We start from the raw sequence: 20,020 nt of genomic DNA, 5'->3' as shown, positions 1-20,020 counted from the left end.
CTGTTCTTGGCTCGGGAGAGAGGAGTTCTTGCTCATTTCTTCACCACGTTTGTGAAGATCTTTGATTCCCCGTCCATCCATCGGCGCTAAAGGTTTGGGGCTTGTTTTTTCTCTTCTTCCTTGACTTGTATAGCTCATTTCATGCTTTAGAAATAGAGAAAATATGTAGCTAGCTCATTTCTTAGACATTTAGCTAGATTGCATATGTAGGTGTGATTTTCTTTTAGATTTAGATGAGTATGTGGATAGTAGAAATTTTTAGAATGAGTGTAGACACTTCATGTGATGTACTTGTATATATGATCATATTGTGGATAGTTGATTTTTGTATTCATGAATGAATTAATGAAATGAGTATATTAGAATTTTTTGTATTATGAATGGATTATTTTGACACTCTAGTGATGTATTTATTCAGGCTCACATTGAAACCTTCTAGAAGCTAAAAAAATCTTTATTTCGGAACAAGTATACGTCATTAATCTCCATCCAACGGTGATGGCACTACCTTTCGGGGATAAACGATGCGCTATAAGGACGTCGCGAATCTCCATCCAGCACTTCCGATTGATAAGAAGACAGCATTTGACGCAGTCAGCATGGCCGTTGTTGTACTGAGAGCATATCAACGAGCACGCTGCCTGTGCCAAGTGTTGTGCCTATTAATCGTAAATGTTGGTGCTGCGACTGGCCGATTGGTGACATCCTTGTACCGCACTGTGTCCCCCCGAAAGGCAGTGTCATCACCGCAGGGTCGAGGTTACTGACATATACATTTTCAGAAATAAATGTTTATTTTTCTTCTAGAGGGTTTCTGGATATTGAAAAGAGTGTACTCCTGGAACCGAAGGGTGTCAAAGTAATTAGAAGTTATAGAGATTTCTTTCAATTAATTAGAGATTTCTTGAGGATTAATGATACATTTCGTTTTTTATATGATTTCATTGTTATTTGCAAGAGTTATTAATCTGATCATTGTAATTATAATAGTAAATAATTTTTGCATTGTATTGGTAAGAATTTATAATTTTGTGGAAAATAAAGGTATTTTTCAGTAAAATATGGCTTCAGCAGCTGGAGGGAGTGGCGCCGGTGGGGGTGATCGTTGTCCTTCTGGAGAGAAGGGCACAACTCGAGTAACTCGAGTAGGCCACATGTATAGATACGTGTATACATATATATAAGTGAATTAATTTATATATGAAAACTATCTAGGACAAATATTATATAAGTAACTATATATATATGTATATATTAGTGGATATCATACACACTGAATTCCAATACATAAGTTTAATTGAAATGCAAAAGTATAATTGAAATAGAAAAAGAATTGAGAAAAGAAAAACAGAAAAAAGGGGACATTTTGTCCCGGTTGGTAACACCAACCGGGATAAAAGGGTGCGCCAACCACGTGGGCGCTGGCAGCATCTTTTGTCCCGGTTAGTGTTACCAACCGGGACAAAAGGTCCTCTTTTGTCCAGGTTGCTAGACCCGGGACAAAAGGGCACCCTCTTTTGTCCCGGACTGGCGTTCCCGGTTGGGAAATCGGGATAACAGGGGTTTCCCAACCGGGACAAATCAACGTTTTTGTAGTAGTGTACTTTTTGTTGCCTATGATCTATGTATTGTTATGAATATTTTTATCGACCGTAGCAACACACGGGCATAATCCTATAGGAAGACTACAAATATACAGACTTGTGTGCTGGTTGCGGGGCAATACTAATCTACTACAAACCTTGTGTGCTGTTTGCAGGGCACGATGGAGGGGATCTCCGAGTTGCACGTGATGGCAGTTGTGCCAACAAGAGGTTGCAAAGTTGAGCATTCGTGGATGGCGAGGATTTTCCAGGACGGCGAGGAGCTTCGCTGCGGAAACACGTCGGAGAGGCCTGACTGCAATTTCAAATGCCTTTGATTGAAAACAATTCCGATCCCTGGACCCCTGCTACTTATTCGGGAACAAGAGCATATCGATTCTGAATTGACAAGGACCTCTATTATTCCTAGTCAATGCGTACCTTGATCCTGACACGCAGTAGATCGATGCCTCCGTTTTTTTCGATTCCAAAGGGAGGTGCTTGCTGCCGGTGGCACCGCACGCCAGGTCCGGGGCCCACGCGGTGAGGTTGATCAGCGTCGCTCCCCGCTCCTGCTTCGGCGGTCATGGCAAAACCTCGAGCGAACGCTCCTGCTTCGCCTACAACGTGACCACCTGGACGCTGACCCTGAGGACGGAGGGGCCAATGGCGTGGGCGAAGTACGGCGTGCTCAACTGCAACGAGCTCTAGCAGCTGCCGAGCTATGGGCGCCTCCCGCGGGTGGCCCTGGAGAGTTCCCATCGTGAGCTCCGACAACCCTGATGTCATCTCGCAATAGCACAAGTGCATTGAAAGGCTCCATCAAAATCAAGAGCACGCACTGAATTAATGTTGATGGGGAGGCCGTGCCGAACTGCCACCAGCTCGGCACGACGTTCAGGAACTGAATGTACTGCCCACCGGTGGTGGTCACGGGAAGCTGAGACCTCTGGCCGACGAGACAGCGTATGCACGGGCGGTGAGGGGTGGTGGTGGACTGGTGGCGGCGGATGCAGGCGCGTGAGGCGTTGCCGCCGGAAGACGAAGAACATCGGCCGATAGGTAACGTGCGTGCGTGGGAAAAAATAGAAAAAAAAAAGGGCTGCGGACCGTGGAGTTCGGCCCACGATAAAAAAATCCGACCCAAGCCTAAAATGAATTAAGAAAACAATACTTGCTTTAAAAATAAATAAAAATAAAAATCTTGTTATCTTTGCATATTTGAAATATTAAATATAGACTAATCACAAACTAACTACAAAACTCGTTTTTAAAGTACGAGACGAATTTAAAACTAATTAATCCATCAGTAGGTACACATAATTACGGTAGCAATTACTGTAGCAATTTAGTGTCTAATTACATTCTATTAGGCTCGTTAGATTCGTCTCAATTTACATTTTACAAACAAACTATGAAATTTATTTTTTATTTCATCTAGATTTCATACTCTATGAATGTAAGCTTTTTTTTGATGTGATAATTTTGAAATTTTAAATTTTGCAACTAAGGCCAAAGATAAAGATTTTTGAGCATCGGCATCTCGACGGGCTGCGATGCCCGTGAGAATCTGCTCGGCACGTGCGTGCATCGCCGTCGCATCAACCAAAGCAGCAGAGATCCCCGTGATCCGTACGGCTCGGCCCGAGCCTAACCGTCCCAGTCCACCGTGCACCGAGCCCACCCTCCCTCTGCTCCACCCCCGCTCCCCGCCCCATACGAGGCGTGCGATCCCGATAACACCACCGGAGTAGAGCACCGGCCGCCAAGTCTCCCTCCCTCCCTCCCAGTCGTCGTCGTCTCCACGGCTGGACGCCCCTCGTCTTGGAGGCGAAGAAAGAAATCGCCCACCTATAAATGCCCCGCGCCCGCCGGCCCTGCCTCCCCAAACCTACCACTTGCCCATCCATCTCCGCTTAGACTCAAGAGTCAGAGAGGGAGGGGGTCCGAGGGGGATTCGAAGATGCACCTCTACAACGCGTGGTTGCCGCCGCCGGTGGCCGCCGCGGCGCGCGGGGAGGCGGCGGCGTTCGCGGCCGCGGTGCGGGCGGCCGCCGACGCGTGGCGGCCCGGCGACCCCGACTCCGCCTACGCCACGCTCAAGTGGATCTCCGTGTTCGACCTGTAATTGCCCACTCCAACTCTCACCCCCTCTTCCCGCGCTGCGGCTCGATTGCTTCTGAGGTCTCGTTTTACGCTTTCGGCGTGCGGGTACGACCTGCTCCGACTGGTGCTGCCTGGAGTGCTGTTGAGTTAGCAATCCGGTTTGTCAAGTAGCGGAAAGGGAGTGCGGAATTCGGCTGGTAGTATTGTCAATGCGTGTGCTGGGTCTGGGTGCTTATTTCTGCTTGGTACGATCGCGTTTGTGTAGAGGGAATTTCGGGTTGAGGTAATCGCTATCTCAACTCTCTGGTGCTCTGTTTTGTAGTTTTGGTAGTTCATACCTCCTATGCAGTGATCTAAAGGTGACAAGGTGACCAAAGGCGAGCTGGGTCTGCCTGTACGCCTAGGCGACGCCTTCAAAACGCTGCTGCTATGCCTGTTTTTCTGTTAAATTTACGTATTCTGCAAGTGCTTTCCTGAACCATGCTCCACATTGAGAATTATGACAGCGAGCGAGTGATTCAAGAGAACTCTCTTGATGGTTAGTTTTCTCATGTCTGCGAGGTGTATTTTTGACCGAACTGTGGAATTCAGTTTATTGCAATTGTCAGAATTCAGAACTATGCTGAACTGTCGTTAGATTCACCATACAGTCAAATGAACTGCTGTGTGTTTGTTGTGTATATTTGAATTTTGTTTCATAAAAATATGTTGTATTTTTGGGAAATTGTTCTCCAGAAAATAGATCGCAATAGATTGTGCTTTTGTATGAAATGCCACCCTGAAGAATTTGGTCAGTAAAATGGCACTATAAAGTTGATAGTATGCCAGTTTTGTGGCATTTTTCAATTTCACCACACCCTCCAATTTTCTTATAGTAAAGTGACCGGACCTTCTCTAGGCCTCTTCTAGATCCTGCTGAACATGACTCAGACTCTATAGTTTTATGGAAAAAGCTTATTGTTGTACACTGTGACTCCATCCAGGGCTGAAAATGGTTGCAAAGCACAACTAAGTTGATGCAGTCTGCTTAATCCAGGCTCCCAGGGTTAATGGGGTATGATCCAAACTAAATACTTGTAGTTTTGGTTTGGCAAACTCTTATGCGCTACTGCTTTCTGAGCAACTGAAACACATAGCCTTGTTGCTTGCTAGTGAGGAGCTGCATTGTTGGGGTTTGGCTGGGGCTCGAGGTATTACTCATCTTCTAGCCCTGGTGCCGAATGAGCGTTGAGTATGTGCTGGGGTCGTTTCTTTGTTTGAAAAGGCACGCTGGTTTATGTGAGACTCATTGGCATGAGTGTGTGTGGGTTTTGTAAGGGTTCTTGCCCCTTTTTTCTTCCTGCGTGTTGTACGGGTTCCTGCATGTTCGATAAGAAGAAAAAAACAGACCTCCATCCCTAGTGGAGTGGGAAGTCTTTTGCTATTTGTTGATTGAAATGATATGATAATGGGAGTGAAAGTGGCACATTTCAAGTGAACAACAAGTCCATTCTCTCCACTTATAGCAGCAGGCCTTTCTGCCAAGGCACTGTGTACACCCCCATTAAATAAAAAGCCACTGTGTACAGCCAGAAGTTGGCTGCATGGATATGGAGCAGTAGGTACTAGTAATGCCTTGCATGTCATGTGAACATTGATTACTTCTTGAAATGACATTTGTTGCTGGAATTAGAGAAGATGCTAAGACGATTTTAATATTTGGCATTAAGAAAAGCAGAAAAAAAGGAACTTTGGTTTAAAAAATGGCTATGTTGTTGTTGTTGTTGTTGGTTTATAAAAAATGGAAATAAACCAATGTAGTACATTGTGATTTGCCCCCTTTTCAGTGGCAATTTATTGACCAAATCCTTGTACTGTAGCATTTTTCAACAACGCTTTGAGTATTATTTTTAACTCTCTTTAATTTGTGATAGTTGATTGGTTAATTTCTTTTTGATCTACTGTGTGTCTTGTGCAAACCCTCTTGAGTGATTGATGGATCTGATTCAAAGGGACGCAGATAAGTGAAACAATCATAAATCATTTCTAGATGCTTTTGAGGATTGTTTGCAAATATTTATATATGTAGCCTTATATCTCTTCGGCTTGAATTCACCTGAACCAAATTTTGTGGCCTTTTACACACATGATGCGTTCAGATGTTAGTCACAGTGCGGGAAGCCTACGGCACTGGGTACGCCCTTTTTTTGTGACAATTGGATACATTCAATCACTTTAATGTTTAATTTATGTAATGCTATAATAGGAAACATTCATCATATTTCTGTTGCAGGACAGTTGATAAAACAGTTGTATATGATTTATAGAAACGTTTGTTCTTTTACGCTTGCTCTAAGCCTCTAATTACCATGGAATTTGTAAATGATGTGATTTACAGAGTTTGAGGATGTATTAATGTTGGTGTTTGTTTTTTGAATGGTATAGTTTTATTAAAGCGAAGAGTGATATTTCTCCTGTGGATGTACAAGATCTTGTAAAGCTTGGGTTGGAGATATTTCATGCATCTCAGAACAAGTTAGTTGTCCAGGTAAGTAATTAATGATCTGTATATGGATAGTTGAGATCTGTTTGCTCTTTGTTGACACATTTTTTTTGTTAAATGGATGATAATCAGATTAAATGGGGAGGTTTGCTCATCAGGCTTTTAAGAAAGCACAGGAAGAGGCTTTTACTTGATGTGCAATGGTGGCCGTTGTATGATACATTGATAAAGACTCATTTCAAGAGGTAAAGTTTGACCAGGACACATTCTCCAACAATGAAAGAATGACAAAATATCTGAGCGAATGTCATGTCTGTTTCAGAAACATGGGGCCTGAGGGCTGGAAAGTAAGGAAGCAACACTTTGAAACTGTCACCTCCTTGGTGCGTGCATCTAGGAACTTCTTTCCTGAAGGTGCAGCCACTGAGATTTGGTCAGAGTTCAGGTTTGGCAGCTTCTATTTGACAAATTAAGCACGAATCTATACTTCATTCTAGCAGTCATATTTTTAAAACTGCTTTGCTGGTTTTACTTTTTTAATGATCCGTGTTATCGACTCTCTAAAAGCCAATGCAGTGTTTGGCTGGACAGAATCACAGCTTAATTGACTAAGCATGTGCGTGACATATTGTCCCTCCATTCCAAAATGCACCAACATCTGTAACTTTGACCAAGCTTATAGAAAAATGCACCAATGTCTACAACATCAAATTTGTTACATTAAATGCACTGCGAAATATGTTGTTTGGTATTCTAGATTGGTACACAGGCTTCAAACTGAGGAATTCCTTCCCCTTCACCTTAATTTTTCTATAAACTTGTCAAAATTAGAAAACTTTTGACTTAGGAAAAACTAAAACCTACATTTTGGAACAGAGTATTCATTTTACTTTTATTATGAGTTTGCAATAACAAAGGTATCTAATCACCTGTAGTGCAATAGATAAAAAGCCTGTACCAATCGTCTTTAAAAAGCTCTCGTAGATATTTAACGTTGGTGTCAAACCCTTCCAACACTAACCAGATATCCTAGAAAGAGCGTGCACTAGGAATATTTGGTTAAATTTTACCCAGCATCAAAGAGTATTATGTTCCTTTTGGTGTGAGCTGCACAAGAACTCCCTACAAAGAATGTAATTTTGCATTTTTATCTGAATTCTTGCGGGTCCTTAAACTTGCCAAGTATGACACTTATGTTCGTGTAATTAGGCAAGCTAACCTTTTAATCCATTAGCTAATAGTCATAGCTGACATGGAACTGATGATTGATGATGTAGCTGACATGGAACTAATGGTCGTAGCACACAAACATCAAGGTCCAAGCATGTGAATAAAAAAAATCCTCACCTCACATTGTGAGCAAATATCTGATTCCTTCATTGTAAGGGTACTTGAGCAGTGCAATGAGGAGCAATTTGGCCATTTGGGAATGCAAGTAGGTGAAGAGAACTAAAATGTTACATATTGTTAGTTGGTGCTGTTACAATATAAGAGGAAGATGAGAGAATGAACTGGATGTCTATATTGAGATAGGCCCAAAGGGCAATATATAGTATATGAGGCACCCCAAACCCTAGAATAGGAAATTACAATACTAGCCTTGACTATCATGACTATTATACCCTTAACACCCCCTCTCAAATGCTACGTGAATGCAATGGTGTTGCATTTGGAGAGTTGATACTAAGCACTAGACTCAATAAAATGAAAATGATACATCCAAAATCCAAAATCAAAGATGTCGTCGAAGCGTGCAACTCTTGAACATGTCGCTGTAGATGATCTCCTCCACAAGAGGGTATTGCCTTCACAACCGTACTTAAGCAAATAGCCCGAGTCTTCACAAACCAGTATGTCGACTCTTCAAACATGGACCTTGTTTTGGAGACTTTGAACTTGACAATAATAGTGAGATGTGTCAAACCAGTCAAAGAGAGGATAGAGAGATCACTGCTGCAAGATGCAAGCAGGAAGATGACATGATGATGACGATAAATAAACGACCATTGATCATGATGTGGAGCAAAACGGCTCCGAAAGGGACCAAGATGGCATTGCCGCACCAACAATAATGATGTGATTAGCTAAATCGACGGGATTCAGCTAACCATAAAACTGTTACTAACCTTGGGGATTAGAGAAGGCAATCTGCCATTAGGGATGGAGAGTCTATATAGAGCCAACATGGGCCATATGGGCCTTTAGTGTATATGGGCCTTTGATATACTGTAACACCTTTAACACCCCCCTCAAACTCAAGGTGGGAATGGAGGATCTGAACAACTCAGTTTGATCAAGTATAACCGATGTTGCTCTCGAGTTTGTGCTTTAGTGAAGAAATCTGCCGGTTGCAATTCAGAAGACACATACTGAAGAGCAATTGTTTTCTAATGACAATGAGACCGAGTAAAGGAAGCATCAACACTGATATGCTTTGTAAGCTCATGTTTCACAGGATCATTGGCAATTTGTATAGCTCCAGTATTGTCACAAAGAAGAGGAGTGGGAGCATCATAAGAGATGCCAAAATCAGCCAACAACCACCGAAGCCATACGATCTCAGAAGTAGTGGTGGCAAGTGCGCGAAGTTCAGCCTCTGTACTGGACCGAGAGACAGCTACCTACTTCTTGGACTTCCATGTAAGAGGAGAAGAACCAAGAAGTATGCAATAGCCGGTCACAGAACGGCGATCGGAGGGATCACTCGCCCAAGTGGAATCCGAGTAAGCATGTAGCTCAAGCGGGCTGAGTGGACGGCGGCAGCGTCGGGCTGCGCCAACCGCGAGGACGAAGACGGCTGGCGGAAATGGGAACGGGCGGAGATAAAGGGGCTGACGGCGATGGAGATTCGCGGGGAGGCCGTGACAGACGGCGGTGTGGACGACGGCGACAAATCCATGACGGGCAGGGGCTGCTGCTCCCCTCTCGCGAGCGGATGGACGACAGCGGGCTGCGATGGAGATCCGCGACAAAATCTTGCTTCTGCTATTGCTGCTATGACGCATGAAGGGAATAAGTCTCTGTACTTGTGGTCTTTGTGGGGCTGTACTTGTAGTCCTGTGTGGGGCTGCAGCATCTCATTTTCTGCAGCACGCACTAGCACCATTGCTGCCCTAGAGGACAGCATCTTAGACTGCTTTAGCATCTAGATAGGACAACAGTTAGTCCTTTCATTTGGCATCTTAGACTAGGAGTAGAATATGCCTCAGTGTTGGCTGCCCTGCAGCTGTGTATAAATGTGTTGCCTCCCCTCCCGTTGGATGGCATGGCATTGTGAGTGTAAATGAAGAAAAACCAGAAAACTTCCCCAGCTCGAGTGTCATCCTCTCATTCATGAGAGTAACCATTGAATTGCTAACAACGCAGCTACTAAAAAAATGGGTTTGGAGCTACTGGAGGAGATTGCCACCTCAGAAACACGGATACATGGCTCTGATGGCGTATCGCGTATCCGACACGGATACGCCGCGGATACGCCGCCGATACGTATCCTGGACGTATCCGCGAGCTGGGCCGTATTGGGCCGGGAAACCTCAGATTCGATACGTATTTGGTAGGATACGGCCCAGTTACAGCCCACCTAAAGGAGCAGGGGAGGAGCTTAGCGCCGGATCCGCCGCCGCGAGGGAGGAGCAGGGGAGGGGAGCCGGCGCCGGATCCGCCGCCGCGAGGGAGGAGCAGGGGAGCCGGAGCCGGAGCCGGATCCGCGACGCTCCGCCCTCCCCACCCGCGGCCAGCCGGCCACGCGCGCCGGCTCTCGAGGTGGCGGATGGGAGGCGTCGGCCATGGCGGCTGCGGAGGAGGAGTTGGCCGCTGCCGCGCCTGGCCCCCGCTTGTAGGGGGAGGGAGGGAGAGCGGCCTCCGCGCCTGGCCGCCACCGGCGTCCGATCCGCTCGAGCCCGGCCGGTTCCGCCGCGCCTGGCCGCCGCCGGCGCCCGATCCGCTCGAGCTCAACCGGCTCCGGCGTGTGGGCCAGCGCCGCAGAGGCAGGCGAGCGCGGCGAGGGAGGCGCGCGAGCTGAGGGGTGAGGAGGAGTAGAGGGCGGCGGGGGAGGAGGAACAGAGGGAGGCGCCGGGGTGGACGGGGTGGAAGGGCAGCGGCGGCCGGACCCGAGGTCGAGGGGGCAGACGGACGGCGGCGGCCAGACGCGAGGAGGAGGCGCTGGGGGCGGCGGCCGAACGGGATCGTGGGGAGGTGGGGGAAAGGAGGGTCGGTCTGGCTAGTGAGGGGACGGGGGAGTCGTAGATAAGGCAATGGTGGACTGGGCTGGGCCGTATTGTCTAGTTTAGTGGGGTTATTTACATTTGGTCGACTACTGCAGTGTATAAATCGACTGCTATTTCGCTCTTTGTTCGATTGGGATCAACACTGGAGCTGCCCTAAGGAGGTGGGTGGTGTTGTAGTGGAGTTTTACGTTGGATTGCTGGTTTTTTTATTTAATTAATATATAATATTATTTGTTTCTAAAAATATTAAAACGTATCCACGTATCGGATTTTTGGGAAAAATGACGTATCCGCGTATCCGTATCGGCCCGATACCGATACACGTATCCGTATCCGTGCTGCATAGATTGCCACCCCCAGGAGCAGATCGATGCTCCTAGGGGCAGCAACGGAGCAAAGAGTGTCTATCGGATCTGAGAGTTCAACCTTAGGTGTGATACCATGTTACGATATAAGAGGAAGAGGAGAGAATGAACTGGATGTCTATATTGAGATAGGCCCAAAGGCAGTACATAGTACATGAGGCACCCCAAACCCTAAAATAGGAAATTACAATTAGGGATGGCACTCGCGGATGCGGATGTGGGTTTGGCTAAAACCCGCCTGCAGGCAAACCCGCGGGTTGGGGAAAAGCCGTCCGCAGGTAGACCCGCGGGTGCATTTCTGCATCCGCACCTGCACCCGTTGGGTTTCGGGTGCTCGCGGGTTTGGCAACAGCTATAATAAAAATGCACAAATCCCTCAAATTTGAATAGTCAAACAATACATTTTCAAAGTAATAAGAGCAAACTAACAGTCAATCTATAAGTTCAAAGTCACAAATCACAATCCCGGTAGCCGGTTGCAAGCCTGCGACAGCAGATGAAGCAACCAGTGGGCAAGACCGAAGTGGCGAGGAAGGGGGAGGGGCTCTGGTCAGGCCGTGAGGTGTAGGCGCAGGCTGCCAGCTGGGGACACGAGGGCTGGGCGCCCACGGCCTGCCGCCTGGGCCACCGGCGGCCGGCCGCCGGGATGGGGTCTGGTTTGGGGATGGAGCAGGCGGCTGAAGCTTGCAGCCTGCGGGCTGCCTCCTGCCTGTGTGTGGCGGCTGAGATGAGGCACGGGTGGGGATTGGAAAATGGAAGTTAGGGTTACATCTAGGTATTTATTTGTTGGATAAATGGGCTGGGCCAAAATGTTATCTAGGCCAGAGTTTAGGTATGGTGCGGGTGCGGGTTCATCCGCGGGTGAAAGTCGAGAATCGCACCCGCATCCACCGGGTCTGAAATCCGCGGGTCCCCGTATCCGCGGCTGCAATTGCCATCCCTAATTACAATACTACCCTTGACTATTATGACTATTATACCCAACAGGTGCTACATTTTGAACATCAAAGAAGGAAGATGGACAAGATACATGGAACAACATTGGAATTATGTGTTTAATTTTTGCAATGAATGTAGTGCATATGTAAAAAAAAAAAATTAAAGATTGGATATACATTTCTTATGTGCTAATTGCATGTATTCAGTGTCTATTTCATCCTGTCTCAAAGGGCTGCAAACATTGAAATACCTTACCTTATACTGTACTGGAACTACAGGCCCATGCTGGATAATCCATGGCATAATTCAGCATTTGAAGGTGTTGGATTCCTCAGGCTGTTTCTTTCTGCGAACTCAAGGAATCAGGATCACTTTACGATGTAAATCACATATTTAGTGGATAAGCTCCCTTCTCTCTTTCTGTAGTTGTGCATCATTGTACTTTATATTTCAAATAATTTTGCTATGTTGCAGTGATTGGATTGCACAATGCCTTGACATATGGGATTCTGTCACAAATTGTAACTTCTGGGATATTCAATGGGCTTCCATCATAGCACGCTGTATAAAAAATTTTAGATCAGTGAACTGGGATGATTTTTTGCCGTTGTTATTCACAAGATACTTGAACATGTTTGAGGTATGTTACTTCTTTCAGTTTATTCTTGAGCAGACTCACAGAGTGGACAATATTTGGATAGAATCTTAAATATCTTGCCACGACTTCTTTTTTCCATTGGTCAACTTTCTTAAGGCCTTGTTCAGTTACACATGGATTTATTTCGGGAAAGGAATGATAGAGACAATAATAGACTCATGATAGGTATAGCAAGAGACCAGGATATATTCCGGGTTAGAATCTAATTGCAATAAAATAGTTTCATGATAGGTACAATAAGAGACCGGGAATCAATCTATGAGTAAGAGGTGTGGAATCAATCCCGCTCTCTTGTTGTACTATTATGTGTCTATTTTGTTGCAACTAGTTTCCGACCCGGAATAAATCCCGGTCTCTTGTTATACCTATCACGAGTCTTTTATTATTCCTATCACTATCATTCCCGGTTTGGAATAAATCCATGTGTAACTGAACAAGGCCTAAGGAAAGAAATTTATTTTATTCTTGTAAAAATGAAGCAGGTATTAGTTTGAAATTTCTTGAGATTTTCTTGTTAGTTTCCATCGGAATTTTATCTCATGTGCAGTGATAGAGATTACATAGCAGTAGTGGAAATGCAGTGGCAGAGTGTCTCTGTAGCAGCCATGCATATGGCATAGTATGATTGGCCATATATGCAATAAAAAGTTTCTATCTTAAATTAAACATCAAAAGTAAAGTAGAAAAGTAATAATTTTTATTTCAAAGCCCCAAGATAATATCAGACAAATGCATGTCAGTGCCATGCTTTGTGAAATTCTCTGAAAACAAGTAGTACCTTCAATTCTATTTTTGTAGCTTTCTCGAAACATAACAGCTGGGTAGAAAATTTACAAAATATGTTCAAAGAGAAATAGTGGGAAAAAGGTATATGAAGGTTGGCAAGTGAACCGTAATATAAGGGATATGAGTTCACATGCACTATTTCGAGAATCTGCAGGAGAGCTGCTTATCTTTTTCATTAAGCAGTAAATATTTCAGAAACTAATACAATACGAGCTGCTGTGACCTGTGAGGCGCTTGCCATTACATGAACAATTTACAGGCTTATGCTAAAGAAACTAGAAACAACCAAATAAAAGAACGAAACATGATGCAATCTAAGTGACAGATGTCATAAACTACTACTGATGTGGGAACTTTAGCAATGCTGTTCACCAAGCCTCTGCGATCCCACCTGAAACCAAAGCCTGATTTCCTCACCGGTCTCCCCAACCAGTTGAGATAAAGATGTTAATGAGTTCACATGCATAAATTGGAAAGGAAGATTATTGTAGGAGGCCATATGAGGAAAGGCGGAGCATTCCTTTTCTTTCTTATAGGATTGTTCTTTGTAGTCCATGTCTTTTGCTAAAAGTTTTCAAACTATTAATCTCCTTTTGAACATAGGAAAAATGGAGGAAATTTGAAGTTTGAAGGTATTAAATCATGTGGGAAAATTAACTATGTAGCCCTTAGAAACAGGATGAACCTCCAGAGTTCGTATTATAATTCTTTAGAGTGGATTGTTCCAGATGACTTTTGAAGGACTTTTAACATGATGTCCAACCTCATAGAATAATTCCTTCATGAATCTCATAGAATAATTCCTTTGTGTATCCCAATGATCATTCTTTAGTTTTCATGTGTTTTGCACTTGCATGTAGCCAACTTTGTGTTTTTTTGTGAATCTTCTTTCCAAATAGTATTGATTGTTTAAGGATATATGGTAGGACCATTCACTGGAACTATCAAATATGCAGTAATGGCCAAATAAGAATCTGCGATATTTCTGCTGTGGTAATGCTCCTCCGCATAGCATTGCCACCATAGAAAAGTGAAAGAATTCCTTATATAGCACCGGATAAAAATCTGGTTCCCAATATGGCACTAGAAATTTTTGCCTTCCTTACCTTGGCACTTCCGTTAGCTTGGTTGTTAAGTCCAATCTGAGACATTTTTGCCCCTCGTATGCACCTCTCACAGATGTTATCCGATCGCTATGCACCTCTGCCAGATACTCTTTCCTGCACGGCTCATACTTGCTGACCTCCAGGTCACTGGCTTCACCCATTCTGTCGAGATCAAGCTCAATTAAAGTTGGAATTGATATTCAATAATGTGGCTGGCAACTTGATTTTGTACATGGTGCTTGATTTATGAGCAGCAAGGTGGATTTAAGCGGTGGTCGATGTCGATTACTCTCAGTCTGATTTGAGGCTGCCCTTTCTCGACGACGCGGGCTTGCAAATGGGCCTCCAGCACGCAGACGCCGCCATCCAATTGCCGTGCGCCGAAGACCAACGTGGCGTCAGCGGCTGCGACCAGACGAGCGAGCACTGCATGGGTGGCATGAGGAGGACGACGCCCTCATGGGCGAGCGCCGCGTTGAGTGTCTGCAGCTAGCAGATCTTGGGGATCTTGATGAGGCGATGAGCCGTCATCCACTCATCCTCCACCTCCACACGCATGGGCAAGCGGCCATGGACCTGCTGGTTGTGTAGGTGCTCGACGAGGCGGGCCATAGCCGCTAGGTGCGACTCCCGCTCTTGCAGCTCCTCGTGACGAGGCGGAAAAGCTTGACCCCGGAGCCGTGGACACACGTTGCAAGAACTGGCGGCGGATGCCGAGCGGGCTGCGCTCTGCACCATCCTCACACCTGCACTGCCGCCAGCCGCTGCATGTATGTGTCGGGAACTTGGGATGAGTCGGGCCGAGCAGAATTCTCTGGGCTAATTTGGTCACAAACCAAATCTGTGACATGCATGAGACTGAATTTTAACGGAAGTAGCTGACGGATCTAACAGAGGTGTTGAAAAAGGAATAGAAGATAAGTTTTGGTGTCAAATAACGGAGCAAAATTTCCAGTGCTATGTAGGGAATCAGAATTTTATCCAGTGTTATATAGGGATTTTTTCTCTAGAAAAGTGCTTTGCAAATAAGAGCTAAAATTATCCCCTGTTGCATTTGTGGATGAGAGCTAAAATTGGTCCCCGTGTAGTGTCTACCCAACCATGTCCGCAATACCAGCACTATAATGTGTTATTTGAAACATCGAGGTTTATACAATGCTTTGGTGGAGCTATCAAAATTTCCGCAATATTTGTCCACTGTTTTTACACTATGGCCTTGTTTAGATTCCAAGGCCGTGTTTGGTTGCCTCCTGTAAAAATTTTGAAAAAGCATCTTTCTACATTTGAAGTACTAAATATAGACTAATTACAAAAATAATTACAGAACTCATCTGTAAATCGCGAGACGAATCTAATGAGCCTAATTAATCTGTCATTAGAGGTTGTTTACTGTAGCATTACTGTAGCAATTTAGCATCTAATTACAGCCTAATTAGATTCATTAGATTCGTCTCGCCATTTACAGACAGCAGTCGCGATGCGTTTTTTATTTCGTCTAGATTTAAGTCTCCATGCAAGTGCCGGGAAAAAAATTTGGAATTTGGAATTTTGAAACCAAACGCGGCCCAAAACGCAAAATGCAAAATTTTTGTAAATCGCTTGCATGATGTACTAAATGTAGTAAAAAAATAAATCGCATTACACAAATGGACTGTAAATCGCGAGACGAATCTAATGAGCCTAACCAGGACGTGATTAGACACTAAAATGCTACAGTAATGCTACAGTAAACAAGCTCTAATGATGGATTAATTAGGCTCATTAGATTCGTCTCGTAGTTTACAGACGAGATCTGTAATTAGTTTTGTGATTAGTCTACATTTAATACTTCAAATATTGAAGATTCCCTTCTAAAAACGCAAAAATGCAAAGTGAACTAAACACACCCTATGTTAAACTTATCATAAAAGGTATTTTCTTGTGTATTTCTTAGTAAATGAACATAGTTGATACAATAGAAAAATGCATGTTATGATATTCAATTGATGTATTTAAAATACAATTATTTGGTAATAGGTAACTACTTTGAGTTGTGCAAAAGGTTGGAGGATTAGATTCTTTTTTTGTTACCAAATCATTTGCATATCTCTTTCTGCATGTCTAGGTTCCTATATCAAGTGGGAACGGGTCATACCCCTTTCCAGTGGTGGTTCCTGGGAACACGAGATTTTTATTTTCCAGTAAGACAAGAACACCTGCCAAGGCAATTGCAAAATCTATTGTAAGTCATTGACTTCCTTTAAGGCAGCTCTTATTTATTTTTATCCGATTGGCTCATGGTACTTATGTATTTTTGCCTCTGAATCTCTGATGCCTTGGTATAGGCAGAATATATACTGATCAGTAACGGCTCCAGTTTAATAAGGATGCTTGATTCAGTCTGTAGCCTGTTAAAATTTTCTAATACTCCACTGATAAAATTGTTAGTCCTTGTAGGAGAGAATAATAGATTGTATTCCTCCAAACCCTAGAACGGTGGAATATATAGATCCTATACATGGGCCTCTATACATGGGCTCATATATACACCAACACCCCCCCGCTGTCTGAACTACCGGCGCAGCGGTGTTCAAGACTGGACAACAAGAAAGCCAACACCCCCCGAAGTCTGAACAACCGGCGCAGCGGTGTTCAAGACTGGACAAGAAGAGAGTACAAATAGAGTACAATGGGCAAATAACACCCCCCCGGCAGCTACAACTAGCCACCGGCTACATTGAGGCTGGAGCGAAACTCCAAGAAGGTCGAGGAGGGCAGCCCCTTGGTGAAGATATCAGCAAACTGGGAGGTAGTCGTGAAATGGAGTACCCGAACATCGCCGATGGCAACTCTGTCGCGCACGAAGTGTCGGTCGATCTCCACATGCTTCGTCCGCTGATGTTGGACGGGGTTGGTGGAGAGATACACGGCGCTCACGTTGTCGCAGTAGACGAGCGTGATCTTGGCGAGCGGGCTGTGGAGCTCCGCCAAGAGCTGTCGTAGCCAGGACGCCTCCGCCACGCCGTTAGCGACAGCACGGTACTCCGCCTCAGCACTGGAGCGGGAGACGACCGGCTGCCGCTTGGACGACCAGGAGACCAGGTTGCTGCCCAGGAAGACGGCGTAGCCGGAAGTGGAGCGACAAGTGTCCGGGCAGCCAGCCCAGTCAGCGTCGGTGTTGACCACCAGCTCAGCAAAGGACGAGCGGTGAAGCACCAGGCCGAGGTCCACAGTGCCACGGACGTAGCGGAGGAGACGCTTCATCGCAACAAGGTGTGACTCTCGGGGATCATGCATATGGAGACAGACCTGCTGAACAGCGTAGGTGAGGTCCGGCCTGGTGAAGGTGAGGTACTGCAAAGCGCCAGCCAGACTCTGGTAGGCAGTAGGATCAGCCACCGGATCACCCAGATCAGCAGACAGCTTCGCCTAAGTGTCGACAGGAGTGGAGCAGGGCTTGCAATCAGTCATCCCAGCCCGCTCTAGAATATCGAGTGCGTACTTCCGCTGGTGAAGGAGAAGACCAAACGGGCGAGGCTCAACAGTGACGCCCAAGAAGTGGTGGAGCTGACCCAGATCCTTCATAGCAAACTCCTGCTGCAGAGAGGAGATGACACTCTGAAACAACTGCTGACTGGAGGCTGTGAGCACAATGTCATCGACATAGAGCAGCAGATATGCAGTCTCATCCCCACGGCGGTAGATGAAGAGAGACGTGTCAGCCTTGGCCTCGGTGAACCCCAATGTCAGCAAGAACGTGGCGAACCGAGAGTACCAAGCCCGAGGAGCCAGCTTCAGACCATAGAGAGACTTGTTGAGCCGGCAGACCATATCCGGACGACTCGAGTCCACAAATCCCGCTGGCTAAGAGCAGTTGACAGTCTTTGACAGAGTGTCGTGAAGAAACGCATTCTTCACGTCCAGCTGGTGCACAGGCCAGGAGCGCGAGAGCGCAAGCGAGAGGACCGTGCGCACAGTAGTAGGCTTCACCACTGGGCTGAAGGTCTCATCATAGTCCACACCAGGTCGCTGAGTGAACCCCCCCGCGGCGGCCGGGCCTCGCCAAGGGCCGGCAGCGGCGGCGGCTGGCGGCGCAGATCGGGGCGCGGCAGATCCGGCCGGCGACCAGGCGCCCAGCGCAGAGGAGGCAGCGGTTATGGCTCCAGTAGAGGAAGAGGAGGGAAGGGGAGGGGCGGAGGAGAGAGGAGGGGGCCCCGGCGGCCGGCGGCCGGCCATGGTTGCCGGCGGCGGCGGCGGCGGCTGGGGTAGGGGAGGGAGGAGAGGGAGAGGATCTAGGCTAATGATACCATGTAGGAGAGAATAATAGATTGTATTCCTCCAAACCTTAGAAGGGTGAGATATATAGATCCTATACATGGGCCTCTAGATAGGCCTCTATACATGGGCTCACATATACAGCAACAGTCCTGTATATCCATATAAAACAGCTTGGCAAATGAACCAAGGAGATGATATATTTATGTTACTTCATAATTGTTACACCTTGCATTGTTCAACTAAAGCAAGAAAGGAATCATCCATTTTTGTTTCTACATTTTGCAGGTATACCTTTTGAAGCCTAAAAGTTTAGCATTTGAGTATTTTGAGAAGCTCATTAATTTTTTGGAACAGTATGCCTTCTGACCTTCGATCTTATTTGAGCTTGATGCAGTGGCAATTCATTTTGTTTTAACTTGATTACTTACGGTTTTTAGGTTCTATCATCCATCAAATGGGGGTCAATGGACCTACTCATTGGAGCGGTTCCTGCTGCATCTTGTTGTTTACTTTGAAAAACGCCTTCAACATGAACAAGTGTAAGGGATCAATTTTTACTTGCATGAGTAGCTTAAAAACATCTTCATCTTATTGACTGCAGTCCATGTGTTTCAATATATACACTTTAGTGATGCAACGGTTGAGGAACATGATCCGCCTTGTCTTGGAAAGGAAGAAATGGTTATTTTTATCAAAGTTATCTTGAAGTTACTGGATCGTGGTCAGTACAGCAAAGATAATTCTCTTGCTGAAACAGTTTCCATTGCAACTTCCATCCTGTCTTATGTTGAGCCAACCCTTGTGCTTCCGTTTGTCGCAACAAACTTCCAACTAGCTTTAGAAACAGTAAGTTTAACACCACATGCATTGACATTCATTTTGTCATATATATTTTTTCTGTAGTTGACTTATGAAAGTCCTGCAATCTGTTTAGTTTTCAATTGGTGTGCTCTTTCAAGAACATACTTAAGTTACTTGCTAATTATTTCAATTGTTCTCTAACAGACTACAGCTACCCATCAATTGAAGAATGCTGTCACATCTGTCGCATTTTCTGGACGTGCTCTTCTTCTGTGTTCTTTATTTTCATCCCAGTCTGATGATAGCTGTGCTGTCGACTCATTCAGCGATCTTATTACCACTTCCCTTTCAAATGCATTACTTGGCATGGATGCCAACGATCCACCCAAAACTGTAGCTACAATGCAGTTAATTGGTTCCATATTTTCAAATGTAAGTCTTGTCTTTTACCTTTTCTTTTGCAATGCTGATTTGTGTTAAAGAGTACTGTTATACTAACCATCCTAATATCCTATGGTGCATCTAGCTAGCTACAGTTGGTGCTAATGATGATGTGCCTGCATTTCTCCAATCTACCACTTTATCGCACTGGCTAGATGAGTTCTTTTCCCGGCTGTTTTCTGTGCTTCAAAATTTGGAATCAAGTAGTCCAATGTAAGCTGTAAAGGTTTGCATATGAAAGTTATTTTACTGTTGAGATACTTGTCACAG

The 20,020-nt window shown here is 45.3% G+C and overlaps 1 protein-coding gene across 4 annotated transcripts in view; it reads left to right on the top strand.

Annotated features, from left to right (window-relative positions):
- The first annotated feature begins 3,341 nt into the window (after positions 1–3,341).
- Positions 3,342–20,020, top strand: part of LOC120671529 (proteasome activator subunit 4-like) — a 35,089-nt gene continuing 18,410 nt past the window's right edge. The window contains exons 1-12 of one of the 4 annotated variants that reach the window (XM_039951893.1): positions 3,342–3,707; positions 6,114–6,216; positions 6,304–6,416; positions 6,494–6,616; positions 11,980–12,081; positions 12,176–12,341; positions 16,356–16,472; positions 18,794–18,861; positions 18,946–19,047; positions 19,138–19,354; positions 19,514–19,741; positions 19,836–19,963. In XM_039951893.1, the coding sequence (XP_039807827.1) occupies positions 3,547–3,707; positions 6,114–6,216; positions 6,304–6,416; positions 6,494–6,616; positions 11,980–12,081; positions 12,176–12,341; positions 16,356–16,472; positions 18,794–18,861; positions 18,946–19,047; positions 19,138–19,354; positions 19,514–19,741; positions 19,836–19,963 (1,628 nt within the window). In that variant the 5' untranslated portion in view covers positions 3,342–3,546. The remainder of the gene's footprint in view (positions 3,708–6,113; positions 6,217–6,303; positions 6,417–6,493; positions 6,617–11,979; positions 12,082–12,175; positions 12,342–16,355; positions 16,473–18,793; positions 18,862–18,945; positions 19,048–19,137; positions 19,355–19,513; positions 19,742–19,835; positions 19,964–20,020) is intronic. The other 3 variants (XM_039951892.1, XM_039951894.1, XM_039951895.1) reach the window with 3 other exon arrangements.

This window comes from Panicum virgatum, chromosome 4N (assembly GCF_016808335.1).
Source record: "Panicum virgatum strain AP13 chromosome 4N, P.virgatum_v5, whole genome shotgun sequence".
Lineage (NCBI taxonomy): Eukaryota > Viridiplantae > Streptophyta > Magnoliopsida > Poales > Poaceae > Panicum > Panicum virgatum.
This window is presented reverse-complemented; position numbering and strand designations above follow the sequence as displayed.